Source organism: Carassius carassius, chromosome 44 (assembly GCF_963082965.1).
Source record: "Carassius carassius chromosome 44, fCarCar2.1, whole genome shotgun sequence".
Lineage (NCBI taxonomy): Eukaryota > Metazoa > Chordata > Actinopteri > Cypriniformes > Cyprinidae > Carassius > Carassius carassius.
Genome location: NC_081798.1, coordinates 12536900 through 12558073, shown reverse-complemented (window position 1 = coordinate 12558073; position 21174 = coordinate 12536900). Strand labels below are relative to the sequence as shown.

Here is a 21174-nt window from a genome sequence, read left to right as displayed (position 1 = left end):
GCCAGCATCTGCTGGATCTGCAGTCGGGACACGCTGAGCATGGAGTGCCTGCTGCGTGGACTTCCGGGCGGCTGGAGAGGAGCGTGACGTCTCGAGCCCGATCGGATGTTACCGTGAGCCGGGCTGCTTTCAGCTGAGCGGCTGCGCTGGATGAAGGATCCTCCGGCGTGAGGGTACTGTTCGGTCTCCAACGTAGAAGACGAGAAAACATAGGAGGCGAGACGGCGTAGCTGGTTGGAACGCGGGCCCGAGTGTGGCCTGTCGTCATCCAGCTGAAATAAAACAAGAAAAAACATGTGTTGAAATTCACGAGCTGAGTGGAGGATGTGTATTTGTAACATTTAAGGCATCTCCCCAGTCGCATGCAGTGCGGAGAACGCCAGACACTCAGAGGAAAGAGAGGAACGGTCTCTCTTTACACAGACCTACAATGGGTTGCCTGGAAACAAGTCTTCACAAGAGACAAAGCTAAAGGGATAGCTATGTTTTTTTTCTTTTTGGTTGAGCGGCCAACATTGAGAGCCTCTTTATTCCACAGAGGCTGTTCGTTTGATGCAGATCCACCTCTCAAAAATGTGCCATATGTGTCCATGTACAAGACAATGAGCCGAGAGATTCGAGACAAAAGTAGGCTACTTTAACCATTTTGCTGATCGGAAAACCATCGTTGTAGATGCAGACAACTTTAGAAAAATGACACGTCAGGCATACAAACACAGACACACATGGGTAAAAATGGATAAAATGATGACAAAACAGAAATCAAATCAGAAAAAACAATGAGCAAGTTCATCAAACAGGTACAAAAGGGACTAGCCTAAACTGTGCTTACCGCAAACACCTCTTTCACTCTTCTTTTGTGGCTCCAGCGACAGCCTTGGTATTTTCTCCGTGGGTGAAATCAACGCGTCATACGTGATTTTGAGCGAAAGGCCGAGCAAAAGACCGTGGGCATTTAAAAGGTGAAGACTGCTGGGAAAATGAGCATCCTCATCTGTTTTGATTTTGAGGTTTCGGCTATCATTCAAATGAGACAATCCAGCAATCCCAGTTCAGCTTAAAAAGGCTTTGACTGTGTTTACAGCGAAACAATATGAGGGGCAAGTTTTTCCAAATATAATTCAGAAAAATGCCCCTGAAAACTATACTACACAGCTTTGCGTTCTGCTGTATTTCCTATTGGCTAAATGAGAAGAATTAAAACTGGCTAACTTGAGCTAACTATGATGAGCAAAACTGTCATCTGGCTCACCCTAGTGGTAAAGAGCATCTGAAATCTTTTCACACATTCTGTTCTGGACTATGAGGGATGACAAACATTAAAATATGAAAATGAATAATTTTAATATGAATCAGAGCAAATTTTTACTGAGCGGTTTAGTGCTGAGCAACCCTCCCCCCCTCCCCCCAAAAAAACACAGATCACAGTCAGAATATAAGAAATTTAGAAAAGCATTCAGCAGTAGACCCCTGATTTTTAACAATGCAGTCAATAACACAAAGACAGTACCGAGGTAAAAAAAATTTTTTTAATAAATAAAAAATTACATTTCCCCCTCTGGTTTTGCCTAAGAGTGACAGTTGTGTTTCCTGTGAAAACCAAATAGATATTTTATCCAGTTATTTATCTGGAAAAAAGAAACGAAATGTGAGCTATGTAAACACTGCAGATACTATTTAATTAAGTGTTTAACCTGTTCTGTTCATACTGGGTTTGGTTATATACAGGAGTGACAACTGAATTAAAATGATCAAATGTTAAAGGGACACAATAGTAAAAAAAAAAAACCATACTAAGTATACTTCAAACCATTAACATATTTATTGACATATCCCTTAAGACTTACTTAAACTTTATTTTAAATATTTTTTATTGCTCAATGCACATTTCTTAATATCATGCCTAAAATGTGTTATAGTGTTTCTGGAAATAAGGACTGTATGATCTCTGTATTAATATCAGTGTTTAAATTCAAGATATTTAAAGTGTACCTGAAGTATGTATACTTGCGATAGTTCCACTTTAGCACAATCAAATATACTTCATTATATTTTTAGTTGGACTCCAGCACTACTTCTGCAGAATTTAAATACATTACGTTCAAAATGAGTTGATCCAATTTAGCAGACTTTAAGTATACCAAGTACAATTGCATGGTATTTGTATTAAGTGCATACATAGAGTAAATGTATTTTTAGCATACTTGGCACAAAATAAATGTATTTTAAATACATCTTAAGGTTTTTTTTCACTTGGAGAGTTCACCCACAAATACAAATTATTTACTCATCCTCCCGTCTTTCTAAATTGTCAACCTAAACTGTTTGGTTACTTGCATTCATGTTTCACAAAGAAAGGTTGGGAATGACATGAGCGTGAGTAAATGATAACATAATTGTTATCTTATCATTATCATCATCAAACTATCTTTTTTAAGGTGTGAGCAACTGAAATGTTATTACATTCATGTAGTGTGTGCAGAACTAAACTGAACAGCTAGATAATGCAAAGAAAATAACACGAACAATGGCCTCACTGGACAATGGTTTCATAAACAAATGGCATACGATTTGTTTGATAACCATGCTTCATGTCTACAGTTGCAAGATGTAAAAATATCCTTAGGATAATATCCATATTTCAGGCTGTAGTAAGAATGATTATGATTATTCTTTACATATGATAATGATAGTTTATTGAAATTCACTTGTACCTCGAACATCTTTGCAGTGTGTACATGACCTCAGAGCAGTTTAGTTACAGCTAAACTTCTGCATTCAACAAATATTCAAAATACCAACCATGAACAAAGAAGAATTATTATATTGTACCAAATCATGTGAAAATCAAATGTTTGATGGTCAGAAAAGAAGAGATGAGGCATGAGTCTGTGTCAGACATAGTGAATTATAGAGCGAGTGACAGACGGAGAGAAAAGAAAGGGAAGAAGAGATAGGAACACACCCTGTAAATAGTGAAGTGAGACAACAGCACCGCCCCAACAGCACTGGCTTTGTAATGATTAAAAGCTGGTTTTAAGACAGATAAGCTATTTTAAAATTAGAAAAGAAAACTGCTCTTAACGTGTCTTCAGAACAAGTATTTCATGTTCAAAAGGGGAAGTGAACAAATTTCTTTGTAAGGTAAACAAAATCCCTTACGTAGGTTATTCTATATACGCTACTTTAGCTAAAAAAGTCAGGCACCACAATTAAAGGAAAATGGAAAGTACTGCAAAGAGGATTTTAATGCTTTGTTATATATTTTACAAAATGTAATACAAACACATACAGTATTTAAATCTTGTGTGTGTGTGTGTGTGTGTGTGTGTGTGTGTGTGTGTGTGTGTGTGTGTGTGTGTGTGTGTGTGTGTGTGTGTGTGTGTGTGTGTGTGCTTCTTAAAAAAGTATCTTACTGTATGCTCACCAAGGCTGCATTTATTTAGTCAAAAATACAGTAAAAAAAGTCATAATATAAATTATTGTTTAAATTTAAAGTAAATGTTTCCTGTGTTATTAGATTTTAAACTGTGAAGGAAAATAAATTCAGCTTAATATTATAAATATTCAATATCCAGTCTTCAATATCACACAATCCTTCAGAAATCATTTTAATATGTGATGTGCTGCTCTAAAATCATGTTGAAAACATTTATTCTGCTTAATATTTTGGTGAAAACCATGACACATTTTTTCAGGGTTTTTTGATTAACAGAAAGCACAAAAGAACAGCATTTATTTGAAATGTTTTTTTTTTTTTTGTATTATTATAAATGTTTATTGTCACTTTTTGCCAATTTAACGTATCCTTGCTAAATAAAAGCATTAATTACTTTCAAAAACATTTGAAAGTTAATGTATATTTAATTTTTTGTATTAAAGTTTTATTAAATTGTGTAAAATATTTTAATATTTTTTTAAATAATATATTAATAGCATTTTGGAGATATATGTCACTGATATGCAAGCAGAGAATTAACAATTAATCAAGATGCAATGGAAAATAAAGAAATTACATTATAGTGTTCCTGCCATCTTTTATTTTAATTAATTTCATTAGCCGATAAGATCCAGTTCTCTGCTGATAAGTGCTGGTTTGTGCACAATAAACATCCCTTTCCGGATCTAATTTTAAATATATGGTTTAGACTATTATTCTTCAACATGTCAAGTGCTCAAAAACATTGCATGCAAAGTATAAACCATGTTAAAAGTGTCTGTAAACAAACAAATTAAAAGCTCTTCTAACTGGACCTTATGATTTCTTTACCACCATCAAATATTTTCAACCTCATTCACCTCAAACCAGCCAACACACTCCATCTTTAGCATAAGAATGTCAGTGCAGCTTAGTGAGGACAGTCTTACCTGTCTCTGAGGTCCATTAGGATCTGACTCTCTCCACCGCAGCCGTCCGGAGGGTAGTGAGTGACAGGGCGACTGCACAGGGCTCTCCACAGATGTTGACTGGCCTTTCCCGCTCCTCCTGGACGCTTCCTCCTCTGTAAGAGGCAGCATGCCTCGTGTAGTGTGGTCGCCGTGTGACATCTTGGGTCTGACTGACGGATCTGTCCCTCTATGTCTCCGCCGCTCTTCTCCTTCCTCCAGAGGGCGTAATTCCTCCGGCTCCTCATCCGTGGTGCCAGAAGTGGTGGGCTCGGCCCCTGGAAGATGGTGGAAGTCTCTGAGCTCCATTTCTTTATCTATGATAACCCACTCTTTGCTGTCAAAGTCCTCTTCTTCTGCAAGTGGGACAGAGCGGATGAAGGCATTGCTGTGGGCTTCCTGGTCCACTGATGCAGATGCTTCATTACGACCGCGGTCTCCGCGGCAGCCATCGACAGACAGCATCTGAGCAGGCTGGGAGGAGTAAACGTGCCGAGAAGGAGAACCCAGGATGTCCATTCGAGAGCTGAGAAAGGAATGAATTCCACATTTTTTAATGCTAAATCATACAAAGAACATGTACAGTACAAGAGTATGAATGGACACTGTGACCAAAATATTATATAATAATAAATTACATTACTTCATAGGTCAACATTGTATATATTTATGTAATTTCATTGGATTACATACACTACTGTTTAAAAGTCTGGGGTGAGTAAATTTTTTAAATAAGATGCATTTATTTGATCACAAAAAAAAAGAAAAAAAAAGAAGTAAAACAGTAATAATATAAGAAATATTGTTATAATTTTAAATAACTGTTTTCTATTGTGATATAGTATAGATTCATATATTAAATTAATTGCATTATATAATTATTTTGAAATGTAATTTATTTCTGAGATTTGAAGCAGAATTTTTATTAAACCAGTCTTCACTGTCATACCATCCCTCAGAAATCATAATTATATGCAGAATTATTGCTTAAGAATCATTTCTTCTTAGGCAAGGCAAGGCAAGTTTATGTATATAGCACATTTCGTTCACAATGGTAATTCAAAGTGCTTAACATAAAGGAAAGTAAAATAGTCATGAAGAAAAATAATACAAAAATAAAAACAAGCAATTTTAAAACTTTGGAAATGATTTAAAAATGGACTTATTTAAAATGAATTTAAAACAGTTAAACATAAAAAGTGATTTTACATAAAATACAGTGCAATCAGTTCGGACATCGCACAGTGCTCATTCAATAAATGCACAGCTAAACAGATGGGTTTTGAGTCTAGATTTAAATGTGACTAGTGTTTTAGCACATCTGATCTAGTATAGTAGGCATAGTAACTAAAATCAGACTCCCCTTGTTTTGTGTGAACCCTTGGTATTTCTAACTGAATCGATCCTAATGATCTGAGTGCTCTGTTAGGTTTATATTCAGTTAACAAATCTGCAATATATTTCGGTCCTAGGTCATTGAAAAAGTACTTTAAAATCAATCCTAAATGTAACCGGAAGCCAGTGTAAGGACCTGAGGACTGGGGTTTGTTATTATAATTATTATTATTATTAAGGATGAAAATCGTTGTCATGCCTTTTATTTTTGTGGAAACTATGGTACATTTTTTTTTTTTAATAAAAAGTACAAAATGACAGCTCTTGTTTGAAGTATTCTGTAACATTATAAATGCCTTTACTGTCACTTTTAAATAATTTAATCCATCCTTCCTGAATAAATGTATTATTTATTTTTTTCAACAAAAAAACTTTTTCACATGTTGCAATGCCTTTATTTAAATAACGCAGTTAATTAAAACTATTATGAATATCAAAACAAAGTAAATGTATGTCTCACCGCTGCCCATAACCGTCCCGTCCATCAGCGGCCGACATGCGATCAGATTCAGGGCTGTTGAGCCGTCGGTACCTGAGTGAGTGCACCTGCACACCCGGAGAGTCCAAACCTCTTTGAGGCGACACAGGACACACACCCCGGCTACCATCTTCCTCTTGACCTCCCTGCAACATTAAAATCAAAAAGATTTAAGGGAAATTGATTTATAAAATGGATTATTATGTTTAATTGTTTTAAAAAAATAAATTAGTTTGACTGTATTTGATTGGATTATATTCATTATACTGCTCTACACCTTTCCAAGGTTAATCCTGAGTTTGTTGCGATTAAAGTCTGTCTCCTCCCATCCATCTGCGTCCGTAGGTAACTGGCTCCCATCAGCTGGCCGGCCAGAAGGAATCGGAGGGGCGTTTTCCTGGTCGCTTAGGTGCTCGTCCTGCACAACATCATCTGTGTTTTCCCTCTGAAGGTCACCAGGCATTGTGATCATATTTATGACCCTAAAGGTCCCAGAAAAGATCACAATAAATTTTTTATAAAAAAAGGGTAACCCCCAATGACCTAAATTCTATGCAAAATTAGATATAAACATGTTTTTGGGCAACCTACTGTACTTGGAAACTTTTTCAATTTATTTAAAAAAATCTATTTAGTTTCAGTAGTGGTGCAGAAATGACACGCTTCACCAGAGTTTCGAAACAGAAGATCAGAGGTGGAACTCCTTTAAAAGTCATCAGACATTTTTCTTTTCATGGTAAAATATTCTTCCTGGAGCAATACAACAACTTGGCTTTTTTAGAACTAAAATGGACTAAAATAAGTCAGTGATCTTGCCATCAGAAGTGAGTTTTCTTCTCTCTAAACATACAAACCCACTGAAAACAACCTACAATGTTTCAAAAAGCACTGGATGTTTGTGACAAATCAATCAGTTTGCAAAATGCAGTAAATGTATCAGTATGCAAATAACAGTAATTAAGCAAAACAAAGAAGAGGACAGATTCAAGCTGGTCTCTTTTTTGTCATTGCTTGTGTATTTCAGACTGTAAACAAGCCTTTTATCCATCTGTATGGCTTTTAAGTGGCAATGTACGACAAGTATCAAAGCCCCCGAGACACAATGGTGAATTAGAACGGGATTTGTTAAGTTCCATGCACGTGTGTTAGCGTACACGAGGATCTTTAACAATAAAGGGAGCATGATCGATAGAAATTTCTTCACAGTAAAATTACAGTCAGGTTTTAAACCTGTTTTGTTATTATAAGTTATTATTTGATTTGGAGATTCAAATTTCAAATTGCTGCAGAAAGAAAACAACAGCACAAAAACAAACCACTTTATTGCTACAGCATTGAACTAAGATAGATAGATAGATAGATAGATAGATAGATAGATAGATAGATAGATAGATAGATAGATAGATAGATAGATAGATGGATAGATGGATAGATGTATGGATAGATGGATAGATGGATAGATGGATAGATAGATAGATAGATAGATAGATAGATAGATAGATAGATAGATAGATAGATAGATAGATAGATAGATAGATAGATAGATGGATGGATGGATGGATGGATGGATGGATGGATAGATAGATAGATAGATAGATAGATAGATAGATAGATAGATAGATAGATAGATGCATGAGGTGCTTACCCAACAATAGCTGCTGTGGGCCGATGCATGAGGTGCTTACCCAACAATAGCTGCTGTGGGCCGTGTGTTCTGCTGCACTGCTGTCGGTGTGGTGGCAGACATCGTGGAGTCCGTCCCACTTTTCTCCCAATCATATGGCTCGTTCTCTGTGATGATGCGTTCTTTCATGCTGTTCTCAAACACTGACATCAGGAGCTGACACAGAAAATACACCACAGAAAAGACCACCCATAGCTGTACATATATATATATATATATATATATATATATATATATATATATATATATATATACATATATATATATATATATATATATATATATATATATATATATATATATATACATATGTTATATGTAGCATAGATTTATAGAGAGAGAGTTTTTTGGTGCAGGTACCTGATAGTCAGGTTTGGTGCAGTAGTCAAGGCCTAAAACATGCTCCAGGAAGACATTAAACTCTGATGGCATGTGTTTAAGCAGCATCCTATGATCAAAGCGCTCCTTAATCTGACCCACCTGCTCCTAAATAATGCAGATTACAAAAGTAGATTTTAACAACGGTGGTGTGACACAAAATACAAATGTCATGAAATTTAACTTAAAAAAAGACAACAAATACTGATTTCAAATCAGGTAGGGGAAGTCAGAGTACCTTGTCTTTGATTTTCCTCCACGGGAGCTGCCCAGCAGCAAATTCAACCAGCATGTAAAACAATGACCACAAGTCATCATGGCGACCCATTTCCTGTAAAAACAACACAAGATTTCTATTAATTCTATTAAATTAACAGGTAAATAGAATTAGATTATTGTATCTTCTGTAAACCACACTGTTTGATATAAATTGCACTCACTTTGTTTTTATGTGCATTCACAGATGCATATCTAACAGTCCCTCGAAATCCTGCAACGGTTCTGGGCTGCAAGCAGAAATGTATTAGAAAAATCTGTCATTGATAATTGCATTTTTTTTTATTTGTAATACTTAGAATTGGTACTATGTGAGGTAAATCAAAGCAAACTAGAAAAAAAATACTATGCATTACTGTATAAATGTATGTATTATAACTTTCATTACAGTAGCAACAGGAAAGGGACAAACAGGGCACAAAACACTCTGAGTCTGAACATGGTGTTCCATTCTTCCAGAACAGTGAACACGCAACACAAAAGGTAAACACCTTCCATCATGTAAATGTACCTGTGTGTCTGTATGTGCATGAGTGTGTAAAAGTCCCAGTGGCTCTCTCTCTCCCAAACCTGCTCTAATTTTTTATTGGATTAACTAAATAACATGACTAGTAGAATCTGTTTCAGAAAAATGACATTTCATTTGGATGCATTTAATGTTCTATTGTCGTGTTCACTGTTTTATTGCCAATTATAGAGACTGCTCTTTTGCTGAACATAAAGGTCAAACTCTTGAAAAGAAATCTCACAAGCATTATTCGAGAAGAATTACAAATGGCTCATTAAATGTATTAAATATTCTATTAAATCAACTTCTCTTTGGATTAGAACATGGTTAAGAATCAAACTTGAAATTAAAAGTGAAATGAACATTATGTGCGAAACTTTCAGTTAATTTTTTTTCAATCGATTTTATTCAAATAAACATATATATATATGAAAGGAATGGAAATAGGATAAGTACTTGCACAGTATGTAAATTTTGATGTAAATATGTGCATTATTTTTTTATATTGTGGAAAGATCAGCTATAAAAGAAGATGAAAGTTCCATGAAGTCACTCACAATGAAAGTCTTTCCATTGGTGAGAGTATGGGGGAGAAGGGAACAGATGGAGAAATACGTCAGACATGCACGTCATAACTTAAAACCCCAAACGAAAACTGCAAAAATAAGACAAGATGGTCAAACAAAAGAAAAAGCAGAAATAATGCACCAGGCATAATTATACAAATGACCTCATGCAATCCACTTCAAATGCTGTCCATAAGAAAACATAAGTACAATGAAAAAGTACCAGAGAACAATAAACAATATATAACATCAAGACAAAAAAAGAAATAAACAAACATGGCAGCATGACTCAGGACCTTAAATGTACTATTCAAACTGTATGCATTCAACAGAAGCGACATCTACAGTTCTGAAGACACCACAACTATTTATAACCCTGAAATGATTTATTCATATCTCATAAATGTGATGCACCATAGAATCTGAATCAGCTCAAACTAAAAATTCAATTTGCTGCAGAAAAAAACAACAGCTCTTGAAGATTGCAGGAGAAAAACAAACTTTAGTGCTGCACTTAACTAGATAGATAGATAGATAGATAGATAGATAGATAGATAGATAGATAGATAGATAGATAGATAGATAGATAGATAGATAGATAGATAGATAGATAGATAGATAGATAGATAGATAGATAGATAGATAAAAGACACTGTTTCCTGCCTGAGTCGATGAGTACAGCTGACTCAGCTGTGCAGAAAGGAAAGGCCAAAGAGAATAAGGGGGAAATAGAGAAAAAGACTGAGCAAGAGAGAGAGACAGAGAGAGAGAGAGCTGAAAATATTACACCCTCTCAGGCTGAACCTGGGGGCAATGCTCACTGATGCATGCAGTCTTATTAAATATTCATACCGCTACACTAAAACCTGCACGTCCAGAGAAATAGAGAGATAGTGTGAAGGATGTAGGAGAGAGGAACATGTGCGAATGAAGAGCTCTTTGTGCAGAGAGCTCTGTAAACCTCTCATGAGCGTTCAGCTCGTCTCTCTGCCAGCCTGCACTCTTACAGTGTATAAAGCCTTTTTATTGTTCAAATAAATCTCAGGCACTTCTTAATAAAACCAGACCTTCAGGGTGAATCAAAAGACAACTTCATATCATGGTAGTATTGTAATCAATGACAGAGAAAGACAGAAATGTTTGATCACTTGACTGCAGTGTAGAAATCATGTAACCTTATTCAACACATACAAAAAATGAGCATAAATAACTATTAAATAATTAAATCTACAATGACTAAAACTGAAAAGTATTTAAAAATACTGATATAAACTGTGACATACCGGTCTGACTTCTCCATTGGTGTTTGTATACTGTCGTGCAAGCCCAAAATCTAGCATATAACATTTCCTGTATGTTGAAGGCAGTCTTCCCATGGCAAAATTTGACTGGAAAAAAAATCCATAGATCCTTAGTAAATAAAACCACTTCTGGAAACCTAATGACAGTGTTGCATTACAGTATATTATTATTCTACACACATTTAGAAAACAATTGCAGGAAAGCTATTAAATATTACCGGTTTGATGTCTCGGTGGAGAAAGCCAACCGAGTGAATGGCTTCTATGGATTCTAGAATCTGTTTTCCCAGGCGGAGGGTTGTGCTCATGGTAAAGGTGCCACGCGGCTGACTTCGCCTGAGATCTGCCAGGTTTCTACCCTGAGAGTGATAACAAAGTGTAATTGAAGCCCTCACACCTACATAACAGCAGTAGTCACAGTATTTCAGAGAAAACAGCATGTGATGGTGATGTTCCATAAAATCTTACTTTGACTTGGATTGAAATATAATCCCCAGTCTAGTTACTTATTTGCATTGGTATTTAGATTTGAGGTTACTGCATATGCGACTCGTTACAAGATAGAAATTGTTTACCTGCAGCTGCATGACGACATAGTTGAATTTATCATTTCGCCCACAGCCTATGAATTTACAAACATGGTTTTTACCTAAAAAAAGAAAATAACACGGGCAGGTCATTTATGCTAATATTTTGAAAATTGCATTATTGGTCAGGGTGATTAAAAAATGCAAGTCCAAAGAAAAATATATTCACTCATTCCAAAAAACACAAACAAACAAAAATCAGTGTTGTATAATAGTATATAAATAATGCTACAATAACACTGGTGTCAAAAATGTTAAACATTAATGTATTTTTGTGAGTTTTAAATAAATACTAAATGCTAAATAAAATCATTTAATTTCAGCAATTTCTATATATTTCATATTATTTTGTATGTTTAAAAAAAATAATATTTCATTTTATTTTGTTACGCAAGAATCTGCACTATAGTATGATGAATTATAGACTTGGCTGTCCTTTTTTGTTCTTTTTTCTGATGACTAATGGTTGAACTGAATCATCAGAATATGTGTGTGTATGCTCGGCTGTATGATCTTAGGCCGCTTCACATGTTCGTAGTCACGTTGGCTGTGTTACTGCCGCTTCATTCACAGTGCTAAATATACAACACGCTATGGTCCATAGGATGGTGATGATGAAGTCAACTAAATACTTTATAAAGTTATGAAACGACACTAACATAAATCATCTACCATTAAGCTTTTGAAGTGCAGCAGGGCTCCTGTTTCTTTGAGTCTTACTTTCTATAACTGAAATGATTCAAACAATACATGTATTATCTTGATCGGAAATCAATTCATAATTTTTTTTTACTGTGTCCTCAATATCACTTTTGAAGCCCTCTGTGATAACTAACAAATTCATCCTCCAGGAAGTTATATTATTTGTAATGGGAAAACAACAGTCCAAAAATCAATACATAATAGAAATGGATAAGATAAATTTGCAGAAAATCAGTATAGTAATATAAAAATGTTAATAGATGATTAAAAATACAGACTGCCATTCAAATGTTTTGGGTCAGTATAAAAAAGCCTTTTATACAATTTTTTAGAATCGCTTCTTTAATTTACAACAAAAACAGTTTTTAAGAATCCAATAAGTACTTAGAACACAAATGACCCTGTGTATTTCCATGGGGAAATCGTTTTCAGTCAACATGTTGTCTTGTCAATGTCAAAGTGACATTGATACTGTACAAAAATACCAGAACCTAATGATGACCATGCCTTACCCTGCAGTTTCTTCAGAACTGCCACCTCCATCTTCAGGACTTGTTTGGGCTGTTGAGCTGACTCCACTTTTAACGCTACATTCTCCCGAGTCAGCAGGTCCAATGCCTCGTAGATTTCCCCAAACCCCCCTCCTCCTATCTTCTTCAACTGGACACGTTAAAAGGAAACACAACAGGATATTATCGGATTTTTCTTTTTATTTGTGTTTCATTTTCTTTTTTTTCTAGTACGAAACGTGAAGTGAGAGAAACAGTTGTATTCCTGTCAATGTAAGAGCTGTCAATGTTTGATGATCTCATAAAAATGCATACCGCTTTTCAAAGCATTCTTCAGACAAAGCATCTGGGATCAAATGATGAAACATCAAAAAGCACTTCATAATATCTGCATTTCAAGTGCCTATATAATACCTTTATTTCACTCTCCTGAGATATTAATTTCAATCCACAAACTCAACAAATAATACTGTAACATAACCCATCTACATGTGCATGATCTTGTATATGTGAATAATCCTTGTTATATTGATTACAAATCTAGAGGGCACATGTATTGATCAGGGATATGCAATAGTGCAGCAGTCCCACTGCAGACAAACATTAGTCAGCTTTGCATAAATGTGTCACAAATTTCACAATATAGACTAATACATTTCTAATGGACAACATAGCAAAGCTGAAGTCTTCTGATTTCAAATAACTAAATAATCCTTGATGATCAGTAATGTCAATCTCTTGTCTAGTTCTTTCGAAGTCAAGAGCCATTTACTCTGACTGGAACTAAGCAGTCATGTAAGAAGATTCTCTTCTCCTTTGTACTGGGAATTTCTGTTGGAATTTTATCTTGTTGTAATGTGTTTCGACAAGACAGCCCCAGTGAATGGGGTCAAAAGACCGATTAGTTTTACGGTTACATGATCTACTCAGAACAGGAGAAAAGATATGAGGCTGACACCCACATAACATATATATTTCCATCTTTATAGTATGTACCCACATTCCCATAATTTTACTGAAAATCTGCAATAATGCATATTAATACATAAGGAAACACAGAAATACAGTAATATTATGATTATAATTTAAAGTAAATTTTAATAGATTTTAAAAGGTAATCTATTTCTGTGATGTCAAAGCTGAATTTAGCAGCCTTTGGTGTCACATGATACAATTTAGTATCATGAATGTTGAAAACAATTATGCTTAATATGTTTGTGGAAACCATGATGCAGTTTTCCCCAGAATTCTTTGATAAATAGTTCATAAGAACAGCATTTATTTGGAACAGTATGTTTTGTAATTATGTCTTTAATGTCACTTTTGATCAGTTTAATACATCCTTGATGAATGAATGTTTTAATTTCGTTAAAGAAAATGGTTTCTAACCCCAAGCTTTTGAAGGGTATTGTATTAATACTAATTAATTAATTAAAGAATAATTAATTATTTCATTATGTTTTTTTTTATACTCCAAACCTCAGGAAAAACAAAATCCTAAAATATTGAACTCAAAATTGTCAGAAACATTTTTTTAAATAAATAAATACTAATACAAAGTAACATTACAAAAGACAATGAATAAGCACTATTAAGGATTCTACTTTCAGGTCACTAATCAAGCAAAAGCACATAGGATATTTTGTAGTGTTACATTTGTTATGTACAGATCTTTGAATACCTACCACTTTCCATCGTTCTTTGACCATGCAGTTAGAGGGCAGAATGTCCTGCTGCTCTGCAGTGCCGTTCATGTTGCTGTTGTCCTGCAGAGCTGGCGCTAGGAACTGCAACCCTGAGAGCACTCTGGCAGCCCCCAACTTAAATGATCCATTTATCTGTGAAAAGCCACCAACATGTGTTCAATTACCGATTCTTCAGTTCCGCTATCATGCTATTGGTCAGTTGAGCTGGCTTCTACATGCAGTGGCCAGTCAAACTTCAACAAACGCTAACATTCCAAAGAAGGCAGTTATCTTTGGAAAGTCTGATTTAAAAAAAAAAAGGATATGATATAAGAAAGCCAATTTATTACTGCATTTATTTACTGATACATATTCAAGAAGCGAAATGCTGACATTAAAGTATACTCTGAGCATTATAATGTTACTATGCTTTTAGACAAAGAAAAAAGTCTACTAGGCACAACCATTGACCCACATACTTTTTGACCTAAATACCTGTGCAAATAAAATAGCCACAAACAAAGGAGAAAAGTCTAGAAAACACGTGACTAAAAAAAAAAAACATGACACCACAATAGACTGCATAAGCAAACTGTGAGGATATATCTAATACCACATGCTACTGTATAGATGCCAAGTACTGTAGTTTATGAATTGTTCGAACAGGGGATACTAAAACAGTTCCATTAAGTGTGCTGCATGGCATTTCTGATAGGAGTTAAAGAGAAGCCATTATCAAAGCACCTAAAATATTTATTAACAACCTTTCCATTAGAATATATTGAAATGAACACATTTAGCTTATTTCCCTACAATGGTATTCAAATCCCATGCTAGACCAAAAAGTGACACACTGATATTAAAATTCTGTCTGATATAGATAAGCCGTTAAAGTCAATGGTAAATGGTTGATTCAAATTCTGTATTATTTTGTCTAAATAAATTAAAAACAAAACACTAACTAAAAGCCAGTTTTAACAAGTGAATTTGGGCATCACAAAATGATAATGTACAGAATAAAAAAACAGATATTTATTTTGAGATTGTCTAAATCTCATTTTAACAGTGTTAATAAATTATTAGTGTTTTCAAAGGTCAAGGTTCTGAGTGTAAGAGGACAGTAAAGTTAATTTTACTGTTAAAATAGAGTCAAACAATATATATACATATATACAATTACTATAAATATCCAATATCAGCTAATAACAGCTCATAACTGCCAATGTACTGTAAATAGAACTCAGTTTGTTTCATTATTATTCACTTGTGTTTATATGTGTTAGTTGTATAAATTATATGATAGTTTACTATTATTATAAACATAATTTAGTACAAATAGAACACATAATACAAAACCTGTTAAAAAAATTAATCAGTATTGGTCATTAAAAAATTATTCTAATTCTAATTCTAAAATAAAGTTTGACAATATACTATATTTGTCATTAAAATTATATAGACTTACACCTTCTTAAAAGTGAAATTGTGCCACTTCTAAATTAAACATCAGCCTTCATTACAAATGAAGTTCAGCATTACAATTCTCTAAATGCTTATTACAAAAACATTACTCCAAGGTTCAGTTTTGGAGTCACCTTCTATTAAACTAAGGTTATAAAAGATGCATATTAGAACCCAATAACATGCTATTTGGCATGCAGCACCATTGTTTTGTTGGTTAAACATGCAGGGCCCAGCTCAGCTCAGATTCAGTAGCTCAGTCGCTAAAACACATGCCCAGCCCAGCATCCATCAAGAACTGCAGTCTCTAGTGCAGCATCTTAGAGAAGTGCTCTATGGACAATCTAGGAAAAAACTGCACTATGACATAAGGTAGACAAAGTTCAGCCAAGAAAAGTGACAGAGCAGAGTATTGCCAACTCATGTTCCAAATTCCTGACACCTGCACTGATGTACCCTTGATACAGGCAAACAAGGAGATTTGTGGAAAACAACTGGAAGATGAAAATCTTAATGTTATACAGGCAGTGGCAGGGATGAATGATGCAGTTTACAAATATATATTTAAAAGACTGAAAGCTTGTTTGGTCTGAATTCACATGAGTTGGCAAAAGAATGTGAGCAGTGAAGAGTTTAATCACTATGTGTTGGTTTCTGAACACTGAGATACAACTGTTCATTAAGCCAGCATTTCCACACCCTGCAGTGGCCCATTATCAATGGGCTCTTTATTGTAGCTGCAGTTTACTGTTTTGAATATAACAACCATCATTGAAGAATGAAGCTATTTAGCTTGTCTTTGTTCATTATACCTCATGCCTCACTTTCCCATCTTTTCATTTACAGCCAATCGTCAACAGAGTTCAACGAGTTTCTACAACCTTGGTTCCGGAAGTATTTTTTCCTTTCATTTTTCCCATAGGGATTTTAAAAAGTCGTTGAGACATACCAACCAGCAACGAGGTGAATTACAACATTGGATAAAACTGACTGTGCGTAATGGCTTCAATGGGGGAAAGAACTACAATCCAATGAAGCATTGTTGGAGAAATACAGAACCAATCCTTTAAAGAGACAACATATTTTACACTTATTGCAAAATATGTACTGTAAAAAGTTTAATTCTCTTCACATCTGTGGTTGCCATTGTGGCAAAACTTTACTGTGAAAAATATGGTAGCAACATTTTTATGTTTTAAAATTTAAATTCAATTTGACTTCCAAAACTACAAATGTAAATGGTTTGAAACATAGAGAGACCTCATTTGGAATGATCTGAGTGATTTTTAATCTCCAGTCGGTGGATATTTCTATGCAGAATCAGGGGGTAATGTAACTTTAAACCAGGATTTTATCTGTTATGCACAATTATTTAAACACGAAGTTAAAATAATGAGGGCTGATGGCTTTAGCAAAGGCATTCCATTGATTATCAATCTCGTAGCTCACAGTAGGTCTATCAAAAAGTTTTCAAGCTATCTTTCCCCATATGGAGAAAAAGATTGGGATTTTTACTTCCGCAACTAGACTTCTGCATGCTATTGTGACCATATTTGGAAATTTGAGAATGAGAAACAACTTTGTAACCAAACGTATAAAAGGTCTATCAAAGTGTGGAAATGATATTGCTTCATTACAATAATAAATGGAATCCACTTTAGGCCAAAGGACAGTTGAATATCCCTGATAGTTTCTACATTAGCTGCGATCTACCCTCTCACTTATGAGCGACTGACTAACAAGCAGGTTCCGAACAGTCTTACAGGTGTTGTCCGAGACAGGCCTTAATGCTGGCGAAACAGTTAAAGCATCCAATCGCACGGCCTATATTCCCACTAAACTGCATGGGAGCTTTTTTTTTCTCAGTTTCGTTCCAGGGGACCCATGGGATGTGAGGTTATGGTGAGCGAAAAGCAGAGAGGGTTTCCATTCAGGGTCACCTTAATTAACAAAGAATAATAATTGAAATTCCTCTGAATCCCAGGGAAGGGAAGCGTCAACAGCCATTTTGTGATCAAACTCTGAAAAGTGAAGTGCAGCCACATTTCCAGGAAGGGAGAGGGGGAGAACTATGAAGGACAGTGTAACTCTCTCACCATTTTCACAAATCTCTTCAATAACCTTACGTTTCTGACAAATTTCTGGCAACTGACCAATTTAGTCGACACCAAAACCCTCCTTTGCCAGCCTACAAGCCAGAAAAACAAGAGAAGAGATGGATTATACTTAACAAGCAATTGGTTTTGAGCACTCTGAGCTGATGCAACGCTTGATATGATGTTACGGCTGTTTTGTTTTCCTTCTCTGCACTAGTTGACAAGGATTCGGCACATCGGTCAGTCGTGGCCGATGACACAATCTCAAACCTTCAGCAGTTCCTCTTTTGACTATTATGACACTCACCATCCATCTTAAGGCAAGCATGGGTCAGACAGAAATTAAATCCTTAAGGATGAATGTCACAAAGGTCAGTTTGCACTCAATGTCTCAGAGAAAGGTGATACATGCATTATTGAATCATAAACTAATGCGCAAAAGGAAAAAATTTGTCTTTGACTTGACTTGAAAAGACTTTGCCGTTACGTAAGCCCTGTGAACTGAAGAAAACAGAAAACATACTGATGTGCACCACCGTGAAATGGACACAGATACATACACACATTACAGCACACTTGGACACATATGGGCCAGTGAAAAAGACAGACAGTAAATACATATAATGCTTTCATAAGTGCATAAGTGTTGTGTTCAAAAGCATAAGGGAAAGTGGGGGTAAGCTGTGCCAATTTTCCTTGAGTTTTCGGAATAGGCTGTGGAGCAGGGCCACAAAAAGGTCTAAGTCTTGTATTGACATATATTTAAAATAAATAATTGATAAAGCAATATCTATTCAAAAAACACTTTCTGGCATATTATTTGTTTTCTTAAAGGTTTAATATGAGCATTTACTATTCTGAATATTTTAGTGCAGTGAAATAATTTCCAATTTTATATTATTATTATTATTATTAATATACTAACATATTTTTAGATACTTAAGTACTTAATTGCCTAACAATTTATAATTTATTACTCTGTAAATTTGGTTTGATATAAAATGTATTTTACCCATCATGTAGAAAATTTACTTTCACATGCAAAAACTCACTTTTGAAAACCTTAAAATTGACTTTTCTCTCAATCACAGAAAGACTTTTTCAAAATATTTGGATGCAAAAATTGTGAGGATGACCCATCTTAACCCATTCTCTCTTATGCCACAGAGTTGGAGTAAAGTTTGTAGGAAATGTACACAATGTCTTACAAAGAGCACTGTATAACAATTTATGGCTTACATAAAACTAACATTTCATTGCAACCCTTACTCCAGATTATTTCACATGCTTTAGTAAAACAGATAAAATGCAATTCCCTATTTTAAAAAAAAGTGAGTGTGGATGCTCTCACCATACCTGGCACACAGACTACACAAAGTCAGTCTTTTCCGTCGTTTTGAAATCTTCATTTGGGACCTCACAGTGACACAAACGATCAACTGGGACCGTTTTTAATACTATAAACCCAATTTTGCATTTTGTTACTGATGGTCTACTTAGCTAAAATTGTGTTCACCGATGCTAAAAGAATTCTTAAAAAAAAAAAAATACCGCGAATAAAATATTAGCTTACTATGATTTATTTTTCAACTTAAAACAATATGAATCTCAAGCACGCTGCTAATACACTGCCAGCCAATGGACTACCACAAAAATACCCACTGAACAAGCGCACTTTGTTATCTAATCATAAACATCATTCCTATAATATAAATATCATGCATTTATTAATGTCACAAAGGTCCAAGGTTAAAGCAAAAACACAAATATGACACGTGACGTGCTCTAATTCGCCGTATAAACGAGCTCTATTGGCATCATAGTGCAAAACAGCCTAAACCACAGAGAATTATAAGAGTATATACATCAATATAATTCTACCCAGATATTCCATACATCCGATATATTATGATAAATAGACGACACGGCTCTCACTGAACACAACTGTTCGGTCGCGCAACCTTATTAGCGTTGGTCCGCACTGCAGCGCGTCAAACACCCATGTAGTGACTCTTTACAATCTGTAGAGGACGCTTTCTATATTGAATATTCATTAAGTAGAGTGACGTTCGTCTTGTGTAACTACGTGATTGGCTGATAGACAAGAGCTGCGCTAGTCAACTAACGAATCGAACGTGTAGCTTATGAATATTAATTACAAATCAGGAAGGTTAGAAAGCAACGTCAGGCTGTCCTAATTATTATTCATAAGCTATGCCTTGGCCGTAGTAGGATTGGTTCCCTCCTGGCTACACCCGTTGTCACTGTGCATTTTGTTTAGTTACATAAACTAGTCAACACATTAGACTGAGATAAAATTCTCTAAGATTACAAAACCATACAAAAATGTTCATTAGGCCAAAGTAAACATACCGATTCTAACAAAAGCGCATCCAAACAAAACTACAAATCTCAAAATTGAAGCCAACAAACATCACCAGGGGTACAAGAGACAAGTGTTATTTCAATAAACGCGTATTATATGTTTTTCAATTATTAAAAAAATAAATTAGCAGACATTTCGGGTGCAGTTGGTTTAATTCACATTTCCACGGAGGAGGATGTTTTAGAATGATAGTGGGTCTGCTCCAGGACTGCTATGGCCTGGCATCTCAGGAATAGCCATACTAACTCATAGCGAAATCAAACGGAATATAAAGCGCTTATTACCTGCTCATTTTCTTATGTGTGGAGGCTCATAACCTCTTTTCCCGCGCCAGGATACTCTTTAGACCTCTCTCCATGCACCATTGCTACGGATGCTGCAGCTCCCTGCTTTGCTCCCCGCCCGTCTGGATACCAGCATCAGCACCACACATCACTCTTCCTCTCTGACCTCCACCACTGCGATGCTTATGCTCTGCAGACGGTATTGCGCTCTCTGCTGGCAGGCTCTTCACAGGACCAGATTTTTTATTTATTTATTATAATTTTTTTATGGGGGAACAAATGATCAGTAAGAGCAGAACTAATATGTCACATGTTTTAAACTACATATATCAAGAGCATGCTCACAGATGAACAGAGAGAACAAACAGCATTGTATGAAGTGGATTAGAGCCCTGTACAGGCCTCAAATATAGGCCCAAGCCAGTCTTTTTCCCCCTCTTCCCATAAAAAGCTTATACTACTGTTTCAGATATAAAAATAGTTCAGTTTGTA

At 35.3% G+C, this 21174-nt stretch overlaps 1 protein-coding gene across 2 annotated transcripts in view; it reads right to left on the bottom strand.

Moving 5' to 3' along the window:
• The window catches only part of LOC132126312 (tau-tubulin kinase 1-like), a 29149-nt gene extending 8309 nt beyond the window's left edge, over positions 1-20840 (bottom strand). The window contains exons 1-13 of one of the 2 annotated variants that reach the window (XM_059537501.1): positions 20683-20840; positions 14456-14608; positions 12774-12921; positions 11548-11621; positions 11191-11331; positions 10955-11059; positions 8762-8827; positions 8560-8652; positions 8304-8429; positions 7945-8099; positions 6537-6741; positions 6242-6405; positions 4369-4912 (exon numbers count right to left, since the gene is read on the bottom strand). In XM_059537501.1, the coding sequence (XP_059393484.1) occupies positions 4369-4912; positions 6242-6405; positions 6537-6741; positions 7945-8099; positions 8304-8429; positions 8560-8652; positions 8762-8827; positions 10955-11059; positions 11191-11331; positions 11548-11621; positions 12774-12921; positions 14456-14524 (1890 nt within the window). In that variant the 5' untranslated portion in view covers positions 14525-14608; positions 20683-20840. Of the gene's footprint in view, positions 1-4368; positions 4913-6241; positions 6406-6536; positions 6742-7944; positions 8100-8303; positions 8430-8559; positions 8653-8761; positions 8828-9662; positions 9761-10954; positions 11060-11190; positions 11332-11547; positions 11622-12773; positions 12922-14455; positions 14609-20682 lie in introns of those variants that run through there. The other variant, XM_059537502.1, reaches the window with a different exon arrangement.
• Positions 20841-21174: the final 334 nt, after the last annotated feature.